Source organism: Mchenga conophoros, linkage group LG9 (genome assembly GCF_057382185.1).
Source record: "Mchenga conophoros isolate Kocher_MC1m ecotype Shallow Benthic linkage group LG9, M_conophoros_male_GT1.1, whole genome shotgun sequence".
Lineage (NCBI taxonomy): Eukaryota > Metazoa > Chordata > Actinopteri > Cichliformes > Cichlidae > Mchenga > Mchenga conophoros.
The window spans coordinates 209,966-232,302 of NC_140534.1; the positions used below are offsets into that span (position 1 = coordinate 209,966).

A 22,337-nucleotide genomic window follows, 5' to 3' on the forward strand; every position below is an offset into this window, starting at 1 on the left:
GTGACACACAAGGTATCAGGTTTTCTGTGTGATTACTTTTTCATATAGGACCAAGTATGTTTGGATAGCGTTTTGCCCTTGAAAACTGCCGTTGAATATTAGACATTGTTGTCTAATGTTATAAATGTATTGATGTGAAAGGTGTAAGTGTGACAAATATGGAATAAGATAGGAAATGAGAAAGGAGGCAAATACTTGTTCACAGGGCTATAGTCTGTAAATGGTCTTCTTTTGGCTATAGTAGATCTTTTACTTGTTCCTTTTTTAATTGTTTGTTAAAATAGTTTTTTCGATCATATTGAGTATAGAGGAATGCAACTGTGAGCTTTAGCAATTATCCCGCTTCAACAGGACCGTGATCCCGATGTGTGAGACAGCAGGGTGCTGCCACTGGTGTTGTAATGTGTGATTTAGTTCCTCCTAACATTTCAGTTTTCTTCCAGTATCTATCCTCTGTGATTACTGGCTCTTTAGACAGATTTAATAGAAGTGTGTGAGCTATTGGCTCAGTATAAAGGGTCAGTAGTGTTTTCATGTCACCTATCCATCCTCCATTTAGTCACCCAAAGCATGTAGTAAATACTGCTCACTTTTATTCACCTTCTCTTAAATCCAGAAAAATTCCCACTTGTTAACGTTGAGTGTGTGTGTGCGTGCGTGTGTGCGTGCGTGTGTGTGTGTGCGTGTGTGTGTGTGCGTGTGTGTGTGTGCGTGTGTGTGTGTGTGTGTGCGTGCGTGCGTGTGTGTGTGCGTGCGTGCGTGTGCGTGCGTGTGTGTGTGTGTGTGTGTGTGTGTGTGCCAGTTGCAGCCTCCAAGTTGAACACCATCACCAAATCCAACCTGGGTCAGTGTGTCAGCAAGTACGACCTGCTGGTCTGGTTTGAGATCAGCGAGCTGGAGCCCACTGGAGAGTGAGTATCCATCTGGAGTGTTATATTCACGCACAAGCTTTAAAGGAACCATAAAAATGATCTCCAGGAAGAATATTATAAGTTGGGATGTTGTGTCACCTCCTCCCTCCATGCACAGGTACATCCCAGCCATCGTGGATCACAGTGGAGGCCTGCCCTGTCATGGTACCTACCTGCTGCACCAGGTACAGGATTGGTGCACATGTTGTTTCCTTATTACTCACACAGTGGTAACTGCTTCCTTTGTACACAGTTGAATATCTTCTTTTAAAGCGTAATGTTGCTCTAGCTGTGCTCACTGTGATCCTGAGCTCCTGTTATGTTTGCTGCAGGGGATCCAGCGGAGGATCACAGTGACCCTCATCCACGAGAAAGGCAGCGAGCTCCATTGGAAAGATGTTCGTGAGCTGGTTGTAGGTGAGCAGCCTGCCTTTAGGGTCTAGTCGTGCTATACCTCTGTGTAGAAAACAAAACCCCAAAGCACCGAAACAATGTTTTATAGTGTTTGTGTGCTTTTGATAGAGGAAGACAGGACAGAACATCATTAAAGGGATTTGACTTTGTGAGATCACCCTGAAAACGCACCACTCTGTTCACTCTGAGATATTTTCAGTCTGGAAAGATGAATCTGTCGGGCTTCAGGCTGCTTCTCACTTTAAGCAGTTCATGCTGTAGCTGATGGACCAAAAATGACATTTGATATTTTAGACATTCAGCTGCTGACTCTGAAGCCAACAGGCTCTTGAGTGTGGATGATTGTGTTGGTACTGGATGCTGTGATCAAACAGCTGTTCTGATCTGTCTTCATTCATGCCTGTTGTTATTAAGCCTCCTAAGCTCCAAACCAGTAAAAGCAATCTTTGGAGGCAACACCCTTTTTAGTACTTTGCTGTATTTGTTTGTGATTGTGTGACACTGAACCACAGTGCTATGTATATCCTCTGTAACACTCAGACGTTTCCAGATCAGTGTTTCCCCCTCAGCTGTTTCTCACTATAGAGTCTTTCCTCTGTAACAATGAGGCACCAGCAGAGCATATCTGGCTCCCAGTCTGTGGCTGATAGTGCCCCCTGCTGTTAATAACAGGAACAGTGTAACCTTGTATGGAGCTCATAGTGATGGTCTGAAGATTGCTGCTGCAAGGCAGTAATTTGTATCCATGTGTGCTGTCTATTCTGAGCATATGCAGTTATGTGAGCTCTCAGGTTTTATGTATCAGGACATAATTAAAAACAATCAGGTCCTTAGTAGGTCTTAATATGAGGTAAATATAAAACATGAAGTGTTTGTGAGGTTCATCTGCAGCACCTTTGTCTCTGTGAAATGTTTGCTAATTTAACATTTTCCCTCCTAAACAGGAAGGAGTTTGTGGAGGCCTATGTGAATCATGCCTTCAACACATCAGTGGAGAATCTGTTCCAGGAGTTCAAGCGAGGCTTCTTCCTGGTGTGTGAGCAGGATTTGGTGAGGCTGTTTCGACCAGAGGAGCTGCAGGGAGTGCTGGTCGGCCAGGACGTGCATGACTGGGAAATGTTCAAACAGGTACAGTCAGCCAAACAGACACAGGCTGTAGTTTCACAGCTGTCCTGTAGCACAATAACTGTGTACTGCATACTGTCAAAAGCATTCAGTCGGCTGCTTTAACACAAATATGAACTTGTGTCACATCTCAGTCTTAATCCAGACTTTTGTATGATAGTATAATATAATAGTCAGCCCACCCTTCGCAGCTATAACTGCTTCCACTCTTCTGGAAAAGCTTTCCACAAGGTTTAGGTGTGTTTATGGGAATTTTTTGACTATTCTTCCAGAGGTGCATTTGTGGTGTCAGACACTGACGTTGGAGGAGAAGGCCTGGCTCACAGTTGCTGCTCTAATTCATCCCAAAGATGTTCTATCAGGTTGAGGTCAGGACTCTGTGCAGGCTAGTCCAGTTCTTCTACACCAAACTCACTCATCCATGTCTTTATGGACCTTGTATTGTGCACTGGTGCCCAGCCATGTGCACACATGCCCACACTTTACACTTGGCACAGTGCAGTCAGACAAGTACTTCTGGCAACCACCAAACCCTGACACATCCATCGGATTGCCAGTCAGAGAAGTGTGATTCGTCACTCCAGTAAACACATCTCCACTGCTTTAGAGTCCAGTGTTGAGATGCTTAAATCACTCCATCTGACGCTTTGCATTGTGTTTGTCAGTGTAAGGCTGGGATGCAGCTGCTCAGCCATGGAAACCAATGAAGTTTGGACATCTGTAACAACAGCAGACTGCAGATATTGGTGACTTAAGTGCACTATGAGCCTTAGCATCAGCTGACTCGCTGTCATTTCCAATTACTTCCACTTTGTTATAATATCACTAACAGCTGACTATGGAATATTTAATAGCGAGGAAATTTCATGACTGGACTTGTTGCACTGGTGCATCCTATCACATTACCATGCTGGAATTCATTCAGTTCCTGAGAGCGACTCGTCCTTTCACACATGTTTGTAGAAGTAGTCTGCATGCCTAGGTGCTTGATTTAATACACCTGTGTCCATGGAAGTGATTGGAACACATTAATTGAATGATTTGGATGTGTTAGGGAATACTTTTGGCAACATAGTGTATGCCTGACCTTACAAACTCTGTGATTATAACAGTCATTTTCACTGTTTTCAGAACACAAGTTATGGTTGGAGATATCATGACCGCCACCCCACCATACAGATGTTTTGGGAGGTATTTGATGAACTAACTGAAGAGCAGAGGAAAGATTTCCTTCGTAAGTACTTGCTGAAGCCTCCATTATGATATGTTACTGAAATCACACTGTATCATATAAAACATTAGATTTTTCTGCACTTTACCAAGATACATTAGAGAGCAGCATTGTTCTGATTAATATACTGTAAAGCTGCTTCTAGCTGGTGGACTGAGCCGCCTCACCTTTCACCTGGCTCACGTCACACACCTGGAGAGACTCGACCTCCACCTGTGTTGCCTCACGCGAGATGATCTAGAGGCTCTGAGTCAGTTGCTACCAATCTCACACGCCGGACACTAATCGCATGCTCGCTGCAGCAGTCATGTGACTCGTTGTTTTTCAGTCCAGGTGCTGCCCTCTCTCACTGCACTGACCGAGCTTGATGTGTCATCCAATAAGGAAGTGGGAGGTGTGGTCCACCTGCTGGTCTCCGCCCTCCCTGCGACACAAATGAGGAGGCTGCCATTCAACAGCTGCTACATGAGCAACGAGTCCTTCACTGCTCTGGGTAACACACACACACACACTTGTTTATTTATAGAAGTTTTCCTTCAAGTCATTCTCCCTGAATACCTCTTCCACCCTCTAGCCTGAAATGGTGAAAACTTTGTGTTTATGCATCAGCCCTGGCGGTGTCCTATCTGCGCACGGTGGATATTTCCTGGTGTAAAGTGGTTGGCGGTCACTTGGCGCTCCTGCTGGATGCTCTGCAGCCATCAGTCGTCAGCGAGCTCCGTCTTTACAGCTGCGAGCTCACCACTGATGACATGCAACATCTGGGTAACTAACACACAATGACATTATACTTTTTCTTTTTTGGTCTGTAGTGGATCATTAGGCTGCATAAATGTATATTAAGACAAGTAAAGCCTGAAGGAAATTGATATTTCTTTCATTTATTTCATGCTGCCAGCATCTGTAGCTGTCGTATAAAACAAAACAATGAAACTATTCGGTGTTATTTTTGTCTCCATCAGAAACATTGTGAACAAAACAGTAAAGTGAAGTGATCAGTTATCAATGGGTCCTCTTCCTCTGTGCAGCTGCCGTGTGCAGACGGGGCTGTCTCTCCTCACTCCGTGCACTGGATCTGTCCTACAACAGCTTGGTGGGAGACAACGGTTGGTGCAGTCTGTTTGCAGCAGGAGGTCTGGGCTCTCTGGAAGACGTGGATGTCAGTTTGCGACCTTCAACCTCTGCTCCGTGCTCAGCCTGGCTGCCCGCTCTGCTCCGAGCTCTGCCTCAAATGCCGGCGCTGGCTCGACTGGCCATGCAGAGGTGGACAGCTGACTGTCAGGAGAGAGAGCAGCTGAGGTACTGTCTGAAAAAGAGGAGCGTCCTGCTGGAAAGGGATCCAGATTTACAAGACACATCATCAACATGTAAAGGGAACAGTCAGGAGAGCCTAGAAGAGAGTCAGCCTGAGGAGATTGGAGCGGACCGCACTGGAATTTACTGTCAAAGAGCGACCCACTTTGTTGCTTTATTATTATTTTTTTAAGTCTCTGTTACCACAAGAAGGTCAGTGTTGAGGTCAGCTGCATCACGTCTGATGTAAACTGTGTCACACGTGATGGTTTCAGGGAATACTGGGAACTTACAGAGTTAAGCACAGCTGGTGTGGGTTATCATATTTGTCGTCTCTCACCTTGGCTGCAGGGTCTGGGTCTTTCCAATGCAGCAGTCCTAACACTTGAGACACACATGCCGAGAAGTGGGGATACCTGGAAATGGACAAAGGCTTTCAGCAGAGTTTTAAAGCAGCTATTCAGGAAAAGAGCTGTGAATTATCTGCATACCTTGTTAGGTAATCAGCTATTTTGGGGTTCTTTAACAAATCAACCAAAAGGTCGACTGAGTATTTTCTCGTCAGAGTACCTTCACCGTTCACGATGATGTTGAGCACAAGCTGGAGCGTTTGATGGATGTTCTTTGCATCAAAGAGCTACGAGGAAATCCCAGAGATTAGAGACAGGATATTATGTGAATCAGCATGAATGTTGTTTGTTGTTCAACAGATAAAAACAAGAAGAGAAAATAGAAACAAAGTAAAAAAGGAACAATTGTTTCTGCCGTTAAGAAAAAAAAATTGAGTCATGGCAGAGACCTGCAGAAGTCTTGAGTCTCATTTGATGACATTTTGTCAGATTGCCTTGTAATTTAAAAAAAACAAAACTGTTTTTTGAGCAAAAGTTCTCCAGGTTTTTTTGGAGTTCTTTCAAAGTTTTCTTATTTTTGGACGTTAGCTGCTTTTTCACTCTTTTTCAGTCCAGTCTGTGCATCTGAACATTTACAGAAAGATTTCTTTGTTTCGTCTTTAGACACTTTGTTAAACGCAGATCCCAGCAGAGTTCGCCTACCTTCTCTCCAACCTTCTCAGGTTTTGTGGATATTATACATGGTTATGCTGAGAATATGTCGGCTACTTTCCACTGGAAATGCCTTTTGGTTAAACTGTCAGCGAGGAATTTGCACTGTTACATTTTTATATAACTTTAATGCAAAAAAAACAGCTGCTTGTTTAAGTGAAAATACACTGATGGGGTTTTTTTCTATTCATGAACAGGAGTGTGATCAGTTTAATAAAAGAAAAAATAACCATAACCAAGATATGAGGGGAAATCTTGGACAAATACAAGCAGACTGGAGCAGCCAGCGTTCAAAACACCGACGTTCAAGGTAACAGAAGGTTCCCGAGCCACATCCACCCAGCTGGTTTCTGTGTTTCTTGTGTATTTGTGTACACTGTGACTTCATGGCTGTCTTGGGCTCCAGCTCTTGTTTTGGTGTCTCATTAATTTGATTTAATGTCCTGCTTAGTGATAACATCACTCTTGGCCTCCCTGCACTGGCTTCCAATTGAATTTAGGATTCATTTTCAAGTTCTTTTATTGGTTTTTAAATCTTTAAATGGTCTGGCACCTGCTGAAGCCCTATGTCCCCACTCGTTCGCTCCGGTCAGCTGAGCAGCTGTTGCTCTCAGTCCCCAAATCACGGCTGAAACTGAGAGGAGACCGAGCGTTCTCTATCGTGGCTCCTAAGCTTTGGAATAATCTTCCTCTTCACATTAGGCAATCGACATCAGTGCTGGTTTTTAAATCCAGATTGAAAAAGCATTTTTATTCACTGGCTTTTGACTCAGTGGTTGACTGACTTGTATTTTATTGTTTTTCGCTATGTTTATTATTGTATCGTATTTATTATTCTTATGGTATCTATTATGTTTCTATTGTTCAGCAGTTTGGTCAGCCTTGTGTGTTTTTAAAGTGCTATATAAATAAACAATGATGATGATGATGAACATAGTAACGTGTGTTGGGTTGCTCTGTCTTCAGACTCACTGTCAGACTGATTAGACAGTGAGTCTGAAGGTGAGAGTCCTCACTGCCCACGCCTGTCTTTGGGTCTGACCAACACCGTTTCCTGTGTGTCATTCCCCCCTCGCCTTCCCCCCATCCGTCCTGTCTGCACTGACCTCTCCAATAAAGACAAAAGGCCTCATTTTCTGAAACTCTTCCTATCCCATCACCTTGCGAAGAATCACTTCACCATGTTGATTAATAAGGACGGTGGGAATGGTTTGAAGTCTCGTCACAGAAAATGTGCCAAAGGCAAAGAATCTGAGCTTGAAATAAAATGAAATGAAAGATCAGCCCCACACAGGGGTTAAATTCAGATGGAAACTCTTATCACACAAAGAGAACAAGCGAATAAATATATCTGAGTGTGGCCCCTCGACTGTCACAGTGTAGCTGACATTTGATCTTATCATGTGTTAAAGCTATTTTAATTACTGAAGAGAACCAGTGTCAAACTCAGCCCAAGTATGGTTGTACGTTAATCCTTAAAGCAACAACGTTTTTAAAGTTGCAGCGTCATTTTTACACCACACCTAAAATCCCACTAATCGTCCGGGCTCTTCACCCTATGACCACACGCTGGGGTATCTAACACCACATGACCCAAATGGAAACTATGTCAGCTGAAAGAAACCCATCGAAATGTGCAACACTTAAAACTTTGCCTGATTGGAGCATGGCTTCAAATACAGCCCTGAAAACAGACAGGCGGTCGTTGGCATTTCGCCCTCGTTCCTGAGAGACTACATCGATGTATCAGTCAACAAATGAACTACTGTGGCGTCACAGCTGGGGCCTTCTCTGTGTCGTTTATAACACAGAGAAGGACCCAGCTGTGACGCTGAAGTGGTATCTTTAAATTAGCTGTAGGTGTGAATGCTTGTCTGTCTCTCTGTTAGCTTTGCAACAGACTGGTGATATTCAGAGTGCACCATATGTCTGGTATTATTTCCCTTCCAAATTAGTGCTTCCTCTTAGTTGCTGGTCTAAATTTGTTTCCTTTCATGTTCAGGCCGTGTTAGTGTTGTCTCTGTGTGTAGCAGGTTTTGTCTCCATGTTTGTTTCACTGTCTGCCTGTCTGTCTCTGTATTCTGTACTTCTGATAGACGTCTAATTTTGCCAGTCCCTCTTTTTGTGCGCCTTGTACCTTGTCACTCTCTGTGACCGCGTCTCACTTTGCCAGTTCCCATGTATTTAGTCAGTTAATGGTGGTCTGAGTAACCCTCACCACTTTGTTCTCCAGTGTCTTTGTTCCTGTTCATCCTACATATTTTCCCCCATTTGTTATTTATTTCTGCTGTTTGCTATTTATATTTTATTCCTGCACAGTTTGCTTGAAGCACTCATATTTTGTCTATTCTATTCATGTGGATCTTATCTTTCTATTTCCTTGCTTCCTTTTCTGTTTACTTTGCTTCTTGCCCGTGTTTCGTCCTTTTGCGGTGTCTGTGTTTTTTTAATCCTATGGTCTCTTTTAAGTTTGTTTGTCTCTTTACTTCTTCAAACTGAATTCAAAGTGGAGCAAATGCTATATAACATTCTCATAGTCTCATTCACACTAACGTTGGTTCTGTATCTTGTAACCAAAGGAAGCTTCAGCATGCAGACTGGAGCCAGCGATCAAAACACGTGCTTCCTATTTTATTTTGTTGGTTATGTTGAGTTTTGCTGTAACTGTCTCGTTACTCCTGATTTGTCCCTGCCGTCTCCTCTTCCCTAATAACCGTCCTGTGTGTTTATTGTTTAATCTTCTCCTTTCGTCACCCAGCTTCACTGGTCATGTTTCCTAGTGTTATCCCCCAGTATAGGTTTCTGAGTTTCTCAGTTCCCTGTCAGATATTTCATATCATTCTCTCCGTCCAAAATAAACAGGCTGCTCACAGGCTGGCAAGGATAAACTAAAGATCCTTGCCAGCCTGTGAGTCTGCATTTGGGTCTTCTTTTTTCATAACAAATGATCATACTCCCCGCAGATTGTGATAGTGACACCTCCAGGCCATGCTGCAACTCTCTGGAGCTTTCCGCTCTTCAGGAACTCTCTCTGCAGGAGGGGGAGATACAGGAGAGGTGGAGGAAGATCTCAGCCTGGGCGTCTATTGTCTTATGTAGTCTGGAAGATGAGTGGATGGTGGGGTGGGTGCAGTTTTCTCTGTGGTGGGGTTGGGTGGACTGTCCCGGGCTCTGTGGGGCCGGGAGGCGCTGCTGCACTGGGCCCCGGTCTGGATGGGCCTGGGCCCCCTTTCCCTGGCGGGGCGCGGAGTATGGGGGTGTCACCAGGGTGCAGAGGAGGCTACCCCCCCTCTGTCCCCTTCTGGCTGCCTCTGCCTCAATTTTATCCCACAACTTAGACATTCACATTACTCACACTCTCATTACACATACATATAGGATCTTGGGGGTGGGCACAATACATGGATACATGGATACATGGATACACGATACATGTACACCCCACCCCTGGTGTCGTTGCCCACCTCTCAATTTTAAATACACGTAGACATTGAGGGCTAGCAGGAGGGACTATGCGCTTACCTGCTGCTCTCTGGCAGGTAGCTCCATGCCCTCCTGGGTTTTAAATGCACCTTAGAACACACATGCATCAACACTACAATGAGCGGGTGGAGGGAGGTTTGGAGTCTTCTCTCACCCCCATTCTCTGCGGCCTGCTGGAGCAGGGGGGCTAGGAGGAGGAGTTGGCCGTCCGACTGCGGTCTGGAGTGTGGGGCCTCCCTGCTGCTGCGGAGTTGGGGTGGTCTGCCTCTCCCCACCGCAGGGAAAAGGGTAACACTACCTGGGTCTGGGTGCAGTTCCCCCCTCCAGGGGCAAGGGTACCTAGACCCGGTTCGTAGAGTACGCTTGGGGAGTGTGATCGTGTGTACAGCGTCTCTTTATGTCTGTCTCCACGTTGGTTGAGTGTGGAGTAAGTACATATGAGAGCATGAGGGTGGGAATGGATGTTTGTGTCTGTGTGTGCCTGTATGTCTGTGTCTATATGTCAGGTTGGGTATCAGACGCCACCTCTCTGGGGAAACCTCAGGCCCTCCAAGGTTTGGAGGCCTATCTCCCCCTACCACCACTTCCCCTGCCAGTGGCGGACTCCCTCAGACATCGGTGCGTTGGTGGTTCTTTGTGTCCGGGGATGGGCGTCCAGGTACACACCGGCTCACTCCTTGGCGGCCGCTTATCGGGGCCTGGAGCCTGGGGCTCGCTCGGGCCACTTCGGAGGTGGGGGTGCCCCCGGCCTCTCAGCCTGGGGCTCGGTCACTCAGGCACGGCTGGCTGCCGGCGGAGCTCACGGGCGTGTCACTGCAACTCCCCCTGGCTTCTGCTCCGCGGCTGCTGAGTGAGCCCTCATCTGGGACTCTCCTCAGCTCTTTCTGGGACAGTGGCGCGGCTGCCCCTCTGTTGGTCTTCCTTGGTCTGTTGTGTTCTGGGGGCCTCTGGATGTCTGGAGTTTTGATCTCCTCCATACCTGCTTCATGCCCTGGAGGACGGGGCTGTGGCCCCCCCACACCCTCTAGCAGATTATTACATGAAGGAACCTTTTTAAAAAACAAGCGCGTCCATGCTCACAGGTGCTCACACACACAAACTTCACCCTTTTTGGCTCCTACCTCAAAGCACACTGTGTTCTGTTGATCTTATGTGCTGCACAATAATGTTTAATATTTAGTATTTACTGTCATATTCCCATATATCATTGTGATGTTGTTTATTCTATTACTCTTGTTCTCTTCTGCTTGTTTTCTTTTTTCTTTCTCAACAGGTGATCCAGGTGATTAATAGATGCATTTTTTTTCTTTTTTTTTTCTATGGTTTTGTGTCCAGATATCAGCGCTCACCTGGCTGGTACCAAGAAGGTTCAGCAAGTGCTCCCCAGACCTGGAGTCCTGGACAGATTCTTCCCAGACCAGCCTCAAGCTGTGCAGCAGATCCGAGCGACATTGGCTGACCTCTACACTCTAGACATGGTGAGACAAAGGGCACGGTTTGTTCATTGTTTGGAAAATTTGGCATTAGATAATCCTCACCTGGGTGTTGCTGTTCAGTGTAAGCAATATCATTTGCATTTTATTCCTCTGATTTATTTCTCTGTGGCGTTTATGAACTCGTATTTCTTAGGCTGGCTTTTAAGGAAGGAGAAAAGGTATGTATCAGTTGGCTGGGAAGAAAGATGGAGGTGGAAAGGATGTGCAAGCTATGGGACAAAGTTGCTGAGACTAGGTTAAAAAGAGGTGAGGATCAGTGAGCAGGAGTGTGGCTTTGTGCTGAAAAGAGCACAACAGATTGTCTGGAGAGAAGGTGAAGGAAAGTCAGCTGAAGCAAGACAGTTTGTGGAGTTTGTGTTGGACTGTATGTTATGCTGGGAGCCTGGGGATTAGTGCACTTTGATTCCAAGTTAATACTAACTAGTGTTTCTCACTGGTTTTTGGGTGGTGGAGTAAAAGGGATTGGTTGGTGGCTGTTTCTAATGTTAGCCTTTTCTTTGCTTTCTTACAGGCGGGGTAAAGACATCAGGGTGAAGAGCAGTTAGCAGTGCATTCATGGACATCTTTAAACTATTAATTGAAGAATCTTTGGTCATGATGGCATGAACTAGAAGCGTGAGCTCCAGGTGAGACTGCACAGAAGAACAAGTGTCCTTAAACTGCATCAACTGATGACGTCTTACAATTTTATTCCACTGTGTGTTTTTATCATTGAATGTTTCTGTCTTTGTGTACATGTAACGCAGACACTAAAGCTGAGCCAGAACTTCATGCTGAAGAGAAGGATTCTTTTAAAATGCATGGGGGAGCAAGCGAGTCAGATACCAATGGCACGAAGATGAAGCAGGTCTGATCGGAAACCGTTTATTTCCAGGCCAGGGAGCACAAATAAAAACACCCTTAAAAGGTTCCCTCCTGCTCAACCGCGTCACTCCCTACGGAGAGAAGATCTACATGACCTTATCTGCATATCTGGAGGTCAGCCGCTGCTCCGCCGTGTTGTACCTGTTTGTACGTGTTTTTAAGTCTCTTGATGTCATCGTGTCTAACACACACCCTTTATCTCCTCTCTGCAGCTGGACCATTGCATCCAGCCTGCCATTATCACCAAAGACATCTGCACGGTCTTTTACTCCCGAGACGCCAAGATTTCCCCACCCCGTTCTCTCAAGAACCTCTTTGGGACTGTTTACTCCAAAACTCCTGACTGGTAAATCTGGGCTGCTGCACTGTGGCCATCTCTGTTTCACAATCAAAGATATCTGCCCTGTTACAAAGTTTCCTTGTTCAAAACTTCTGCTTCATTATAGCAACCGAGTGACTGGGATCTACGAGCTGAGCTTGTGTAAGATGTCTGACACTGGAAGCCCAGGTGAGCGGCCATGAAACATGTTTAAAGAACGGCAGCTGTTTTATCATAATTCTGTGGAGAGCTTCATCCTAATGAGGGCTCATGTCCTGAGCAGGGATGCAGAGGAGGAGGAGGAAGGTCCTGGACACATCAGTGGCTTATGTGCGTGGAGAGGAGAACCTGGCCGGCTGGAGGCCCAGAGGAGATAGCCTCATCCTAGAGCACCAGTGGGAGCTGGAGAAGATGGAGCAGCTGCAGGAGGTGGGGCCTTAAAAGATTCATAAAGAAATAAATCTGTTTAATATCGTAGAGGGAAAAATGACTTTTCAACTCAAAGACCAAAGTGCTATTCTAAAAAGTTTTTTCTTAGAGTACAGACTTTACATGACTAACCTCCCCTCTTCTCCCCACCTCACATTCGCCCCCATCTTTCGTCCAGGTGGAAAAGACCCGTCACCTTCTGGGAGAGGCGGCTCCCGTGGGAACAGCTCCCACCACCAAGTCCCTGAGTGAGTCTCTGTCCCCCAGCGTGAGCTCCAGCACTCTGTCCACGTCCACCTCCGTCTCCTCGCAGATCTCCAGCACCACCTTTGAAAGCGTGAGAAGGAGCTGGCCACCAAGGTGAGAAAAACGTGGGCTTAGTGGGCGTTCTTGTTGCTGCCTTCTTCCTTCTCTGCTCGGAGCTGATCGGTCTTGTTCCTGTTGTGTTGTAGTGCCTGCGCCTTCTGACACACACCTTCAATACTGAATACAAGCAGCTGGTGAACAGCATCAGTGACTGCAAGGTGAGAAATAATACAAAGAAATAAAAAAATAGCCTTTCTGTGTCACATCAGGGAGTTCCTATATTGACGTCTACCTCATCCTGCTGTTGTTTCACTTCAGCTTTCTCTCATCTCACCGATCGGACGTGATCCATCCGTGACGAGCTTCAGCAGTGCCACCCTCACCCCTTCCTCTACCTGCCCCTCTCTCTCGGACTCGCGCTGTGGCTCCATGGGCCAGAAGTAAACATATTTTTAGGAACATTGACCTCGATCTGCAAACGGTTATTGACAGGTTATCTATTTGATTCTAACTTGGTGTGATTTGTGTTAAAGGACCCCTGAGAACAGCTCACGTGCCTCCAGTCCCTCCTGCTCAGACTGTGAAAACTTCCCGATGGTTCCCACTCTGGAGACCTCCTACCTTGCGCGGGCTGCAAAGGAACGAGTTCCTGAACTTGGTGCCTGATATTGAAGAAATGCGACCAGGGTGAGTAATGCCATATTAACCCAAATACTGTCACTATGACATGTGTCTCACAGACCAAATGTAAGTCGACACTCATGTTCTCTAGTTCAAGCAGAAATGATGTGGATCGATTCAAATTCCTGAGCCTGGATGATTTCAGCTGGAAACAAACCAACTCTGCTTCTTCCTCAGATAATTCAATTCAATTCAATTTTATTTATATAGCGCCAAATCACAACAAAAGTCGCCTCAAGGCGCTTCATAGATACAGAGAAAAACCCAACAATCATATGACCCCCTATGAGCAAGCACTTTGGCGACAGTGGGAAGGAAAAACTCCCTTTTAACAGGAAGAAACCTCCAGCAGAACCAGGCTCAGGGAGGGGCTGGGCCATCTGCTGCGACCGGTTGGGGTGAGAGAAGGAAGACAGGATAAAAGACATGCTGTGGAAGAGAGACAGAGGTTAATAACAGATATGATTCAATGCAGAGAGGTCTATTAACTCATACTGAGTGAGAAAGGAGACTGGAAAGGAAAAACTCAATGCATCATGGGAATCCCCGGCAGCCTACGTCTATTGCAGCATAACTAAGGGAGGATTCAAGGTCACCTGGTCCAGCCCTAAATATATACTTTACCAAAGAGGAAAGTTTTAAGCCTAATCTTGAAATCTTGTCTCCTGAATCCAAACTGGAAGCTGGTTCCACAGAAGAGGGGCCTGAAAACTGAATGTGTTCACTGACCGGTGTTGCCAGCTTTGGTGGCTCGTCTCCCGCTCGAAGAGGACCAAAAAGAGAACCATACAGTGTTCAGCTGCCTGGCTGTGCTCTACACACACAGCCCTGCCTTGGTACAGTAAAAACCACATTTACATTTGTTTACATTTCCAATGTAGAGGATGAGTTTAGATCACTGTGGTCCAAGCTTGTCGTCAGTTATAGAAACTGGATGTTGCACAGGAAAGTGTGTTTCCTTACATTTATTTTGTGTTGACAGAAGTCTTTGATTCATATTGATTATTAAAGAGCAGCTGTTCACATGTTTAGAAAGATGCTTTGAAAGGAAAAACTTCCAACCAATCATTTCTTTTATTAAATGTTAAATCAGTTATTCTTACAATCCAACACATGCAGAAACTTTGACATGCTCTGATGTAAATCTTGAACTACTTCACATTGTGCATTTTGTCCCTAAATTTTAAAAATATTTTTAATTACACTTTTTTCTTAAATGTTTTTATTTTATTTTTTTTATCTCTTTCAGGTCGTGAATTTAATGAAACCCATAGTTGCTGCTTCCAGTCATGTCGTGGGCAACAAGGATGTTGATAAAGGTGAAGATTTCTATGGCCACATGCAGAATAACTCATCAGATTGCATGTTAAAATTCCTTTGAATGAACCCTCATGACTCAGAGCTTCATATCTAATGTCTCTTAGCATCGTGCACAGCACTCTCATCAGTATTTGGTTCTTTTGTAGTGATCTGTCTCCAGTGTTGACCTCTAACTCTCAGTTTGTTTCTCCTCCACAGAAAGCCAGAACATTTCAGTAGCACTCATGAGAAAGTTTGCCCAGAACCACAGTGCTGAGGTCCAAGCAGCTGTGACCTCACTTCCTGCACAGCAGAGACCCTTGTTAACGTGCATGCCGTGTTTACTTTTTCTTATGTTAGGAGTTCGGGTTCACCATCCTGTGTTCTGTATTTTGATTTCCTGCTTCACTATAAATCGCTGCTGCTGTTCTTTACGCGGTTTGGACACACTTCTTGCTTTGTTCTCAAGAGTGTGAAGTAATGGATTTAATCTGCTAAGGAGAGTTTTTCATTCCCATTGCTCTTTGGGAGTCAGCGGGCTTTAACCTGTGGAGAAAAGCGTGTGCTCTTGCTCCTTCAAACGGTTTTCTTCAGAGATTTCTCACTGTTTGTACACATGCTGAGTGGCTAGTTTTGAAAACACTTACTTTACCTTTACTACTCTGCTCAGAAATGCAACCTGTGACCTTACACAGCCCAAAAACTTATCCTAAAACATAAATTAACAAGGACAGAAGCTTTTTACAAATGCTTCAACAGTGTAATTCTAACAAGGTATGCAATACATCTAATGTCAGTTCAGAGGTATGAAGTGATGACACTTTGACATCACTGAATAAAAGCAGTCTTGTCATAATAAGCTTTGCTGTGGACAGTTGGCGCGTTCATGTTAAACTTTTTCTTACAAATAAAAAAGGTAATCAGATGTTAAGTTTGTTCAGTTTTAGTTGTTCTCATCGTGTTGCTCCTCAGATCTCCCGTTGTCCCTGAGCCTGACTAAAGCCCGGCAGCTTGTTTTCAGGGCATGGCAATACAGATATGAGCTAAATGTGACACAGCAAAGAAAAATCAGAATCAAGAAACCCTGAGCTGACTTTCATGGCTGCAGACGTGACATTAAGAGCCTCACAGATCAAAAAAGTATGGGATTTAAACTGCTTCTAGACCTGCACACGTCTGTTTCCAGGGCAGGATATCCATTCCAGTGCAGCAGAAGGAGCGGTCAGTGTGGACCTCGGTGCTGTACAGGACCTCCTGGAGCTGCTTGTCTCCTGGCATCTGGGCTTTCACTCGTATCTGAAGGACAAAATAGGAAAATCAAGTTGCTCTCACTGTCACCTGATTTCCACAGACTGCCATCTGACCACATCCCTGCAGTTGGATCCCACCGCCGTACCTCTAGGATGGGTCTTCTTGGTGTCAACCCAAACCACCCTCTCCTTCAGCTCTGAGCTGAATATATACACATGATTGCTTCTTAAAAAACAAACAAAAACAAAAAAACGTCCCCACACGGAGTGAGACTCAGTCTTGGATGCCCAGATCAGCCAGTGTGGTGTCCAAGAAAGGGAAGGGTTGGTTTGCCAAGTTGGGCTGTACCTCGATGGGCAGTGTCACCAACATGGGGATATCCTGCTCCAGTCTGACGTGCAACATCTTGTTGTGGGACCCCGGGAGCTTCCTGTCTGCCGATCCGCCTCTCCGTCGGCCTGCTCCACAGTCGCCGCCTCCTCCAGAGAGCGTTTTGTGTCGTCTGCTGCCAGCTTGACTTGCTGATCTTTATCTCAGGAGGCAGTGGGTTTTTACCCTCTCCCCCTTTGATCCTGTGCGTTATCGTTTAAAACTCGCTATCTGCATCTTTTGGCTCCAGCACGTCTTTATTGTTAGAGTTGTTGCTTGCTGTGTTCTTCTGCGGGGTGCTGATGATTCATTGTTCTGCTTCTTCTGATGGTAAACGCCTCTGGAAAGCCTGAATATGTGAGCGCGTCTGATTCATACAGAGTTCTGCTCTGCCCCCCCGGACTGATATATGCAGCCAGTGTGAATGTGTGTTATGTATCACTCACATGTTAGGTTCATTAGACTGACACAAGGGTGATGCACAGATGTTGGTGTTTTTAGGGCCAAGTGTGAAAGTGGAAGAAAGACAAATTCTTTTGAAATGTTAAAAGAATGTTAGAAATTTGATCAGAATACAGTAAAAATGAGAGAAACAGACATTTTTCTCAGATCATTGTGTTAAATTGTCATAATCGCCGTGTTCTTTAAGACTATCAGCTCTACTCTAAACAACCCTGAAAGCCTCTGCTGACACATGTCATCAGTTCCTTTCTTTCTTTGTAAACAAGGTCGAGTCTGTCAGGTCAGCAATAGAACTTCCTACAGATGACCCATCAGTGTTTATTCCATGACTGTAAACATGTTTCCATTCGTCACTTCAGTCTTTACTCTGAAATACAGGAAATGACATCATGGCTCAAAATCTTTGTCGTTCAAACAATTCTTTATTTAACATTTTTTTAACTTTATTTAACAAAATACATTCAATAAAAACTTAAACAACAGAAAACTGATTTTTAATCCAACCACTGAAAAAAAAAGGTAACGACTGAACACAAACAGAAGAACAATTTATAAAGATTAAAATGGAACTACAGGAAGTTTGATTCATAGCCTCATTTGAACTTTAACTTAAACTTAAGGAGAGCCGACCTGAGCTCTGTGGAGCCTGATCTCCAGGGTTTTAAGTTGGACTCTGAAACCAGAGGATGTTTCCCTCTCTTCAGATTCACTCTGATCCTGTGATGGGAATGATTTCAGCCCTGCGTGATCGCGCTGATGTTTGCACAGAGCAGATGATGAAGTGAATGTTTTGGCACAGTGGTAACAGTGAAACAGTTTATTAGTAACGTGGGATCGTTTGTGTGCAGAGTATGAACTGAGATTACTGAAGCTCTTGTCACACTGCTCACAGCTGTAGTTTCCTTCCATGTGTGTACGTTCATGCTTGTTACGATGACCTGACTGTGAGAAGCTTTTGTCACAGTGTCTGCACTTGTATGGTTTCGCTCCTGTGTGGACTCGTTTGTGTGTTTTAAGGTGACCTGCAGTGGTGAAGGATGACCCACACTGATCACAGAGGTGCTTTTTGACCCCACTGTGAAAGAGTTCATGTCGTTTTAACTTAGCTGATGTGGGGAAGCTTCTCCCACATTCTTTGCAGTATTTCAGTTTGTCTCCAGTGTGTTTACGTTGATGTATTTTTAGGCCGGCTTGCAGACTGAAAGTTTTTCCACAGATGTCACAACGAAAGTCTTTCCCACCACCACAGCGATGACAGGGTTGAGAAGTGGATCCATCTGTGTCGCTCTGCTTCTAAACAAAGACACAAAGACAGTGTAAGTCAGTCCTTCAACACTTTTATCCTGAAAGTCGCCTGAAATAAAGAGCATCTCTGCAGACGTCCAATTACATTTTACTGTTTCAATTAACACACTCAGTTTACTGGGCTACAATAACTACAATACTACCACCATAATACTACAGCAATACTTATTTAATATTACAGTAACATCTGACTTACACTTAAATGAAATGAAAACCTGAATAATGGCTCAGAGCTACTCTTCGGTGCAGTAGAAGTGCTAACATGCTAACACAATTTAATGAGCAGACTTGTTCCAAACAGTCAGACTGAACTTACAAGAATAAAATAAAAATACAAACCTCACAGTAACTGCACTTGTAGAGTCTCTTTCTGGTGTGGATCTGTTGGTGTTGTCTCAGGTACTGTGGAGTTTTAAAAGTCTTCTCACACAGGTCACATTGATAAGGTCTCTCCTCAGTGTGGGTAAACATGTGGCTTTGTAAGTGTGCGTCTGTTGTAAAGTATTTGCCACACTGATCACACCAGTACACATCTTCTCCGGAGTGAATGCGTAGGTGTATATTTCGGTACCCTAGCTGGCTGAAGGTTTTTCCACAGATGTCACAGCTGTATGCCTTAACTCCAGAGTGGGTAACTAGATGACTCTGTAAGTTGCTACTTCGAGTAAAAGCTCTGCCACACTGATCACAGCTGTAAGCTTTAACTCCACTGTGGACGACTTGGTGTCTTTTCAGGGAATTCTTCCAGGAAAACGACTTTCCACACAAGTCACAGCTGAACGGTCTCTCTCCAGTGTGGATGAGCTGATGTTGTTTTAGTTTAAACTTCCAGGTAAAATCCTTCCCACACTCGTCACAGGTGTTTTTTTTCTCTCTCTTTCTTCTGTGAGGTTTGTCGGCCTCCTGAGAGCGCTGACTTCTCGGTCCACGTTGGTCCTGCAGTGACAGAGATACAAACAGAGGCAGTGAGTGAAATGCAGTCATTAAACAAACTGAAGCTTCAAACTCCCTCCATTAACACTAGTTTTAAACCTGAAGGTGGAGTGTGGCACCAAACACCACCAGAACCTGAACGACTGCAGGTGCTGATAAGTTGCGGTCGCGGTATTTCAACATCTAGTTAGCAATACAGAAGACGAGCGAGAATAAATGGAGTAATATTTTTTATGTGGCAGGTAATTTCAAATGCAGCGATTCTATCAGCCCAACAAACATCAGCAAACACACAAACTGTTTGTGTGCAGTTTGTCTCACAATGTGATGTAAAGACTGCAGTAAAATCCTCTGCAGGTTAGTGCAGGATAAGCAGGCAAGTTTACTGTAATGTGATGGATTTAAGTAAAGAACAGTGTGTGAGTGGTGCACAGTGACTGTGGTGCTCATGTCAGAGTTAGATTACATCAAGTGTAGCAGAGATTAACTTAAACTTAAGCTCATGATGCTGACATTCATTCACTGAGCTCCACCCACATACCAACAGTTTAGTGTCTAATATAAAGACAGTGTACTGTCAGTGTAGAGAAAGGAAATCAGCCAGGACAACTCGTGAAACATCTGCTGACATCTGGTTGAATTCACAGAGAGCAGCAGGTCAGCTGATCACAGCCTGCACATTAAAAAAATCTACTGGAGCTCTCAATAGAAATGATTGTGAGCTGTGACCCTTTTCCCCACACTGAGCCACTACAGCTGATTTTAGGGTTGAATCCTGCTGAATCCCACTTTAACATCTTCCTGCTCATTTTGATGTTTAGAGGCAACGTCACCGTCTAAGATGTAGGCATTGTATACATTGTATACATTATTTCTACATTACATTAATATTGCACAAGGTTCATTTAGTTTAGCATAAAATATATATATCAGTACTTCAGCTTTTAATGGAGTATTTCTTAACACTAGTATCTGTCACCTTCTGTGTTGAGCTCATTGTTTTCTCTGCAGTGGCTGAGCTGAGTCCAAGTAGCTGAAATTTCCTCTGCTGCTCCGTCAGACTCTTCTCCTCCTCCTGATCAGCTGGGACAGAAAACAGAACTTTGTTAAGCTCCACACTGCACTGAAGAGTCAAAGTGTCTCATATGTTCATCTGAGAACACACAGAACACATTTTAGCTTCCCTGGGTGGACAACTTGTTTGAAACAAACACAAAAGGTTTGAGCACCGATACCAAATTCAGCAGTATGGCACACCAGTACCAGGAGAGCAATTCCTCTTTAAAATATGCCCTGGCCAAGAAAAAACCCGACAATATACGTGTGCCGTGAGAAATGATAGATAGATAGATAGATAGATAGATAGATAGATAGATAGATAGATAAATTTTATCTATCTATCTATTTCAAACATGCAAATATAATTGAAATAACAACAGAAAAAAATAAAAATAACAAAACTTAAAAATCATCAAGTTTTCATGTAAATATCTATGTCTACAGAATGTGTGTGCTCGAAAAGGAGTAGGATGAAGTTTTCTTGTTCCTACCCCCTTATTTCAAATTTCATTGCTTACAAATCCATATCCAGGATTCAACATTATTTGATCATATATTTAACTATGTACAAGTCTAACACATTGAACATACACAAATAAAACCATTTTCAGCACATAAACCAGAACAACAACAAACTACATTTTTTACATAAACTAATCACTCTGTTTATAACAGCCGCTTAATCTCTGAGTTTATTTTCTATCTATGTGACAAAAACCTTAATGAACACTTAAGGTTGGGTTACTCCGGCCTTGATTTATAAAAAATGAGGACACAATGAGACAACTCAGTCACTGAGAGGAAGATTTCCTATATTCATGCAATTTATTATTTTTTGAACAGTCGTGTGAATTTTTGTATTGATGTACTTGTCTTGATTTCATCTGTATATCCGAGTGGGTGTAGAAATCTGAGCCATCATCTGAGTAAGCCTCATCACAACTTTGCGCTGATAAAGGCAGCTGTGTTTTAGCCTGGAACACATTTATTTTTACATTTCTCATAAATGTATTTCATTATAGCACTTTTACCGCCAACATGTTGGGTCTTTTGGAGCCGGAAGTGACCTTATATGGAAGAAGGGTGGCGCTAGCTAGCTTAGTTAGCAAGCTGCATTCATAAGCTGTGCAGGTGCCACAGAGATGCTAAGTAGCCTTAATAACAGGCTAATAAAACAACAGAAACTCTGATTACAATGAGCTCATTTAAAAGCTTTCTTCTAATAAATTATTTTCTTCTCTGTGTTTCACAACCTTTTGGTGATATCTTTCTGTAAATTAGTTTAAAGCAGCTTGAGTCAATTTAGTCAGATTTTTTTTTCCAACTTGTTCACAAAAACTTGAGAAGAGACACCGAGGAGAGCAACAGAAAGCCTCATTCAGGAGCTAAACTCAAGATTAACTAGACTCGGATTAATATTAGCTCGGTGCTTACCTTTAAGTGTTAAATCAGTCTTGACAATAATCGGAGAGAAAAACGCCATAAAGCGGGAACTCGGCTTCTTCTTCTTCTGCTCTTGTATTTTTTGGCGGTTAAAGCTTTAAGGCGCATTACCGCCACCTGCTGGACTGGACTTTTCATGTCCCAAACATCATCAATTGGGCACAAATTTGTTGGAGTTTCTGTTAATAAAAAAGATGGAATTCAAGGATCTTGTTATTTGGTTTGTTTGTTTTCACCATTTACTCTACAATTTTCTGCCAGTGTATAGCAAACCCCACAGCTCAAATCAATGAAGAATTTAGTATTTTTAACATATTGCTTAAACTGGAACCAGCAGCTATATAGGCCTAATTTTTAATCCAAACATGTGATAGAGGTTTACCACCAGGAGAAGCAGACTGTAAATAAAAGACTGTGCTACTGAAAACTGTTAGTCTGACTTTGGATTGTAAATATGTTTCCATTTGTCACTTCTGTATTTGTATATGGCTCAAACTATTTGTTATGAAAGCAAAACAAACAAACTGATGTTGTATAAATTGATTCAGGATTATTTACTTCGAGTCCAGAAATCATAGCTGTCTCATCAGATCCAGTTGTGAC

General features: G+C 43.8%; 2 protein-coding genes and 2 long non-coding RNA genes across 8 annotated transcripts; 3 read left to right on the forward strand and 1 right to left on the reverse strand.

The window, feature by feature from the left end:
- The first annotated feature begins 2,295 nt into the window (after positions 1–2,295).
- On the forward strand, positions 2,296–6,969 carry LOC146566486 (leucine-rich repeat-containing protein 31-like). Of its 3 annotated transcripts, none has more exons than XM_085286054.1 (6): positions 2,296–2,453; positions 2,723–2,835; positions 3,582–3,684; positions 4,010–4,174; positions 4,291–4,446; positions 4,710–6,969. In XM_085286054.1, exons 3-6 carry the CDS (start codon positions 3,630–3,632, stop codon positions 5,165–5,167), a joined length of 834 nt encoding a protein of 277 aa, XP_085142180.1. In that variant the 5' UTR covers positions 2,296–2,453; positions 2,723–2,835; positions 3,582–3,629; the 3' UTR covers positions 5,168–6,969. The 3 variants fall into 3 exon arrangements, with proteins under 3 accessions (XP_085142180.1, XP_085142179.1, XP_085142181.1); XM_085286053.1 differs by having other exon boundaries at positions 2,723–2,818; XM_085286055.1 differs by lacking the exons at positions 2,296–2,453; positions 2,723–2,835 and adding an exon at positions 2,858–3,196.
- A 3,661-nt stretch (positions 6,970–10,630) lies between these two features.
- On the forward strand, positions 10,631–11,936 carry LOC146566487 (uncharacterized). The gene is made up of 3 exons (XR_014893793.1): positions 10,631–10,996; positions 11,526–11,640; positions 11,761–11,936. It is a non-coding gene; the product is annotated as an uncharacterized LOC146566487 (long non-coding RNA).
- A 2,387-nt stretch (positions 11,937–14,323) lies between these two features.
- LOC146566488 (uncharacterized) lies at positions 14,324–17,030 on the forward strand. The gene is made up of 3 exons (XR_014893789.1): positions 14,324–14,449; positions 14,863–14,932; positions 15,132–17,030. It is a non-coding gene; the product is annotated as an uncharacterized LOC146566488 (long non-coding RNA).
- Positions 17,031–17,375: 345 nt separating this feature from the next.
- LOC146566489 (uncharacterized) lies at positions 17,376–21,092 on the reverse strand. 3 transcript variants are annotated; one of them, XM_085286017.1, is made up of 3 exons: positions 20,212–21,092; positions 18,639–19,235; positions 17,376–18,287 (listed from the first exon to the last, which is right to left on the reverse strand). In XM_085286017.1, the coding sequence occupies exons 1-3, from the start codon at positions 20,227–20,229 to the stop codon at positions 17,610–17,612; spliced, it is 1,293 nt and encodes a 430-aa protein (XP_085142143.1). In that variant the 5' UTR covers positions 20,230–21,092; the 3' UTR covers positions 17,376–17,609. The 3 variants fall into 3 exon arrangements, with proteins under 3 accessions (XP_085142143.1, XP_085142141.1, XP_085142140.1); XM_085286015.1 differs by lacking the exon at positions 20,212–21,092 and having other exon boundaries at positions 17,376–18,284; positions 18,639–19,462; XM_085286014.1 differs by lacking the exon at positions 20,212–21,092 and having other exon boundaries at positions 18,639–19,462.
- Between the last annotated feature and the right edge of the window lie 1,245 nt (positions 21,093–22,337).

What these genes read in the sequence shown, in the direction of transcription:
- LOC146566486 (XM_085286053.1), top strand. An exon ending in GCAGAGGAAAGATTTCCTTC is followed by an intron (nt 3,685 to 4,009) that starts GTAAGTACTTGC and finishes GTTGTTTTTCAG; the next exon opens with TCCAGGTGCTGCCCTCTCTC. An exon ending in CGAGTCCTTCACTGCTCTGG is followed by an intron (nt 4,175 to 4,290) that starts GTAACACACACA and finishes TTTATGCATCAG; the next exon opens with CCCTGGCGGTGTCCTATCTG.
- LOC146566489 (XM_085286014.1), bottom strand. Translation starts at nt 19,283, where the DNA reads ATGACTGCATTTCACTCACTGCCTCTGTTTGTATCTCTGTCACTGCAG. An exon ending in ACAAGTGCAGTTACTGTGAG is followed by an intron (nt 18,288 to 18,638) that starts GTTTGTATTTTT and finishes GTCTTTGTTTAG; the next exon opens with AAGCAGAGCGACACAGATGG.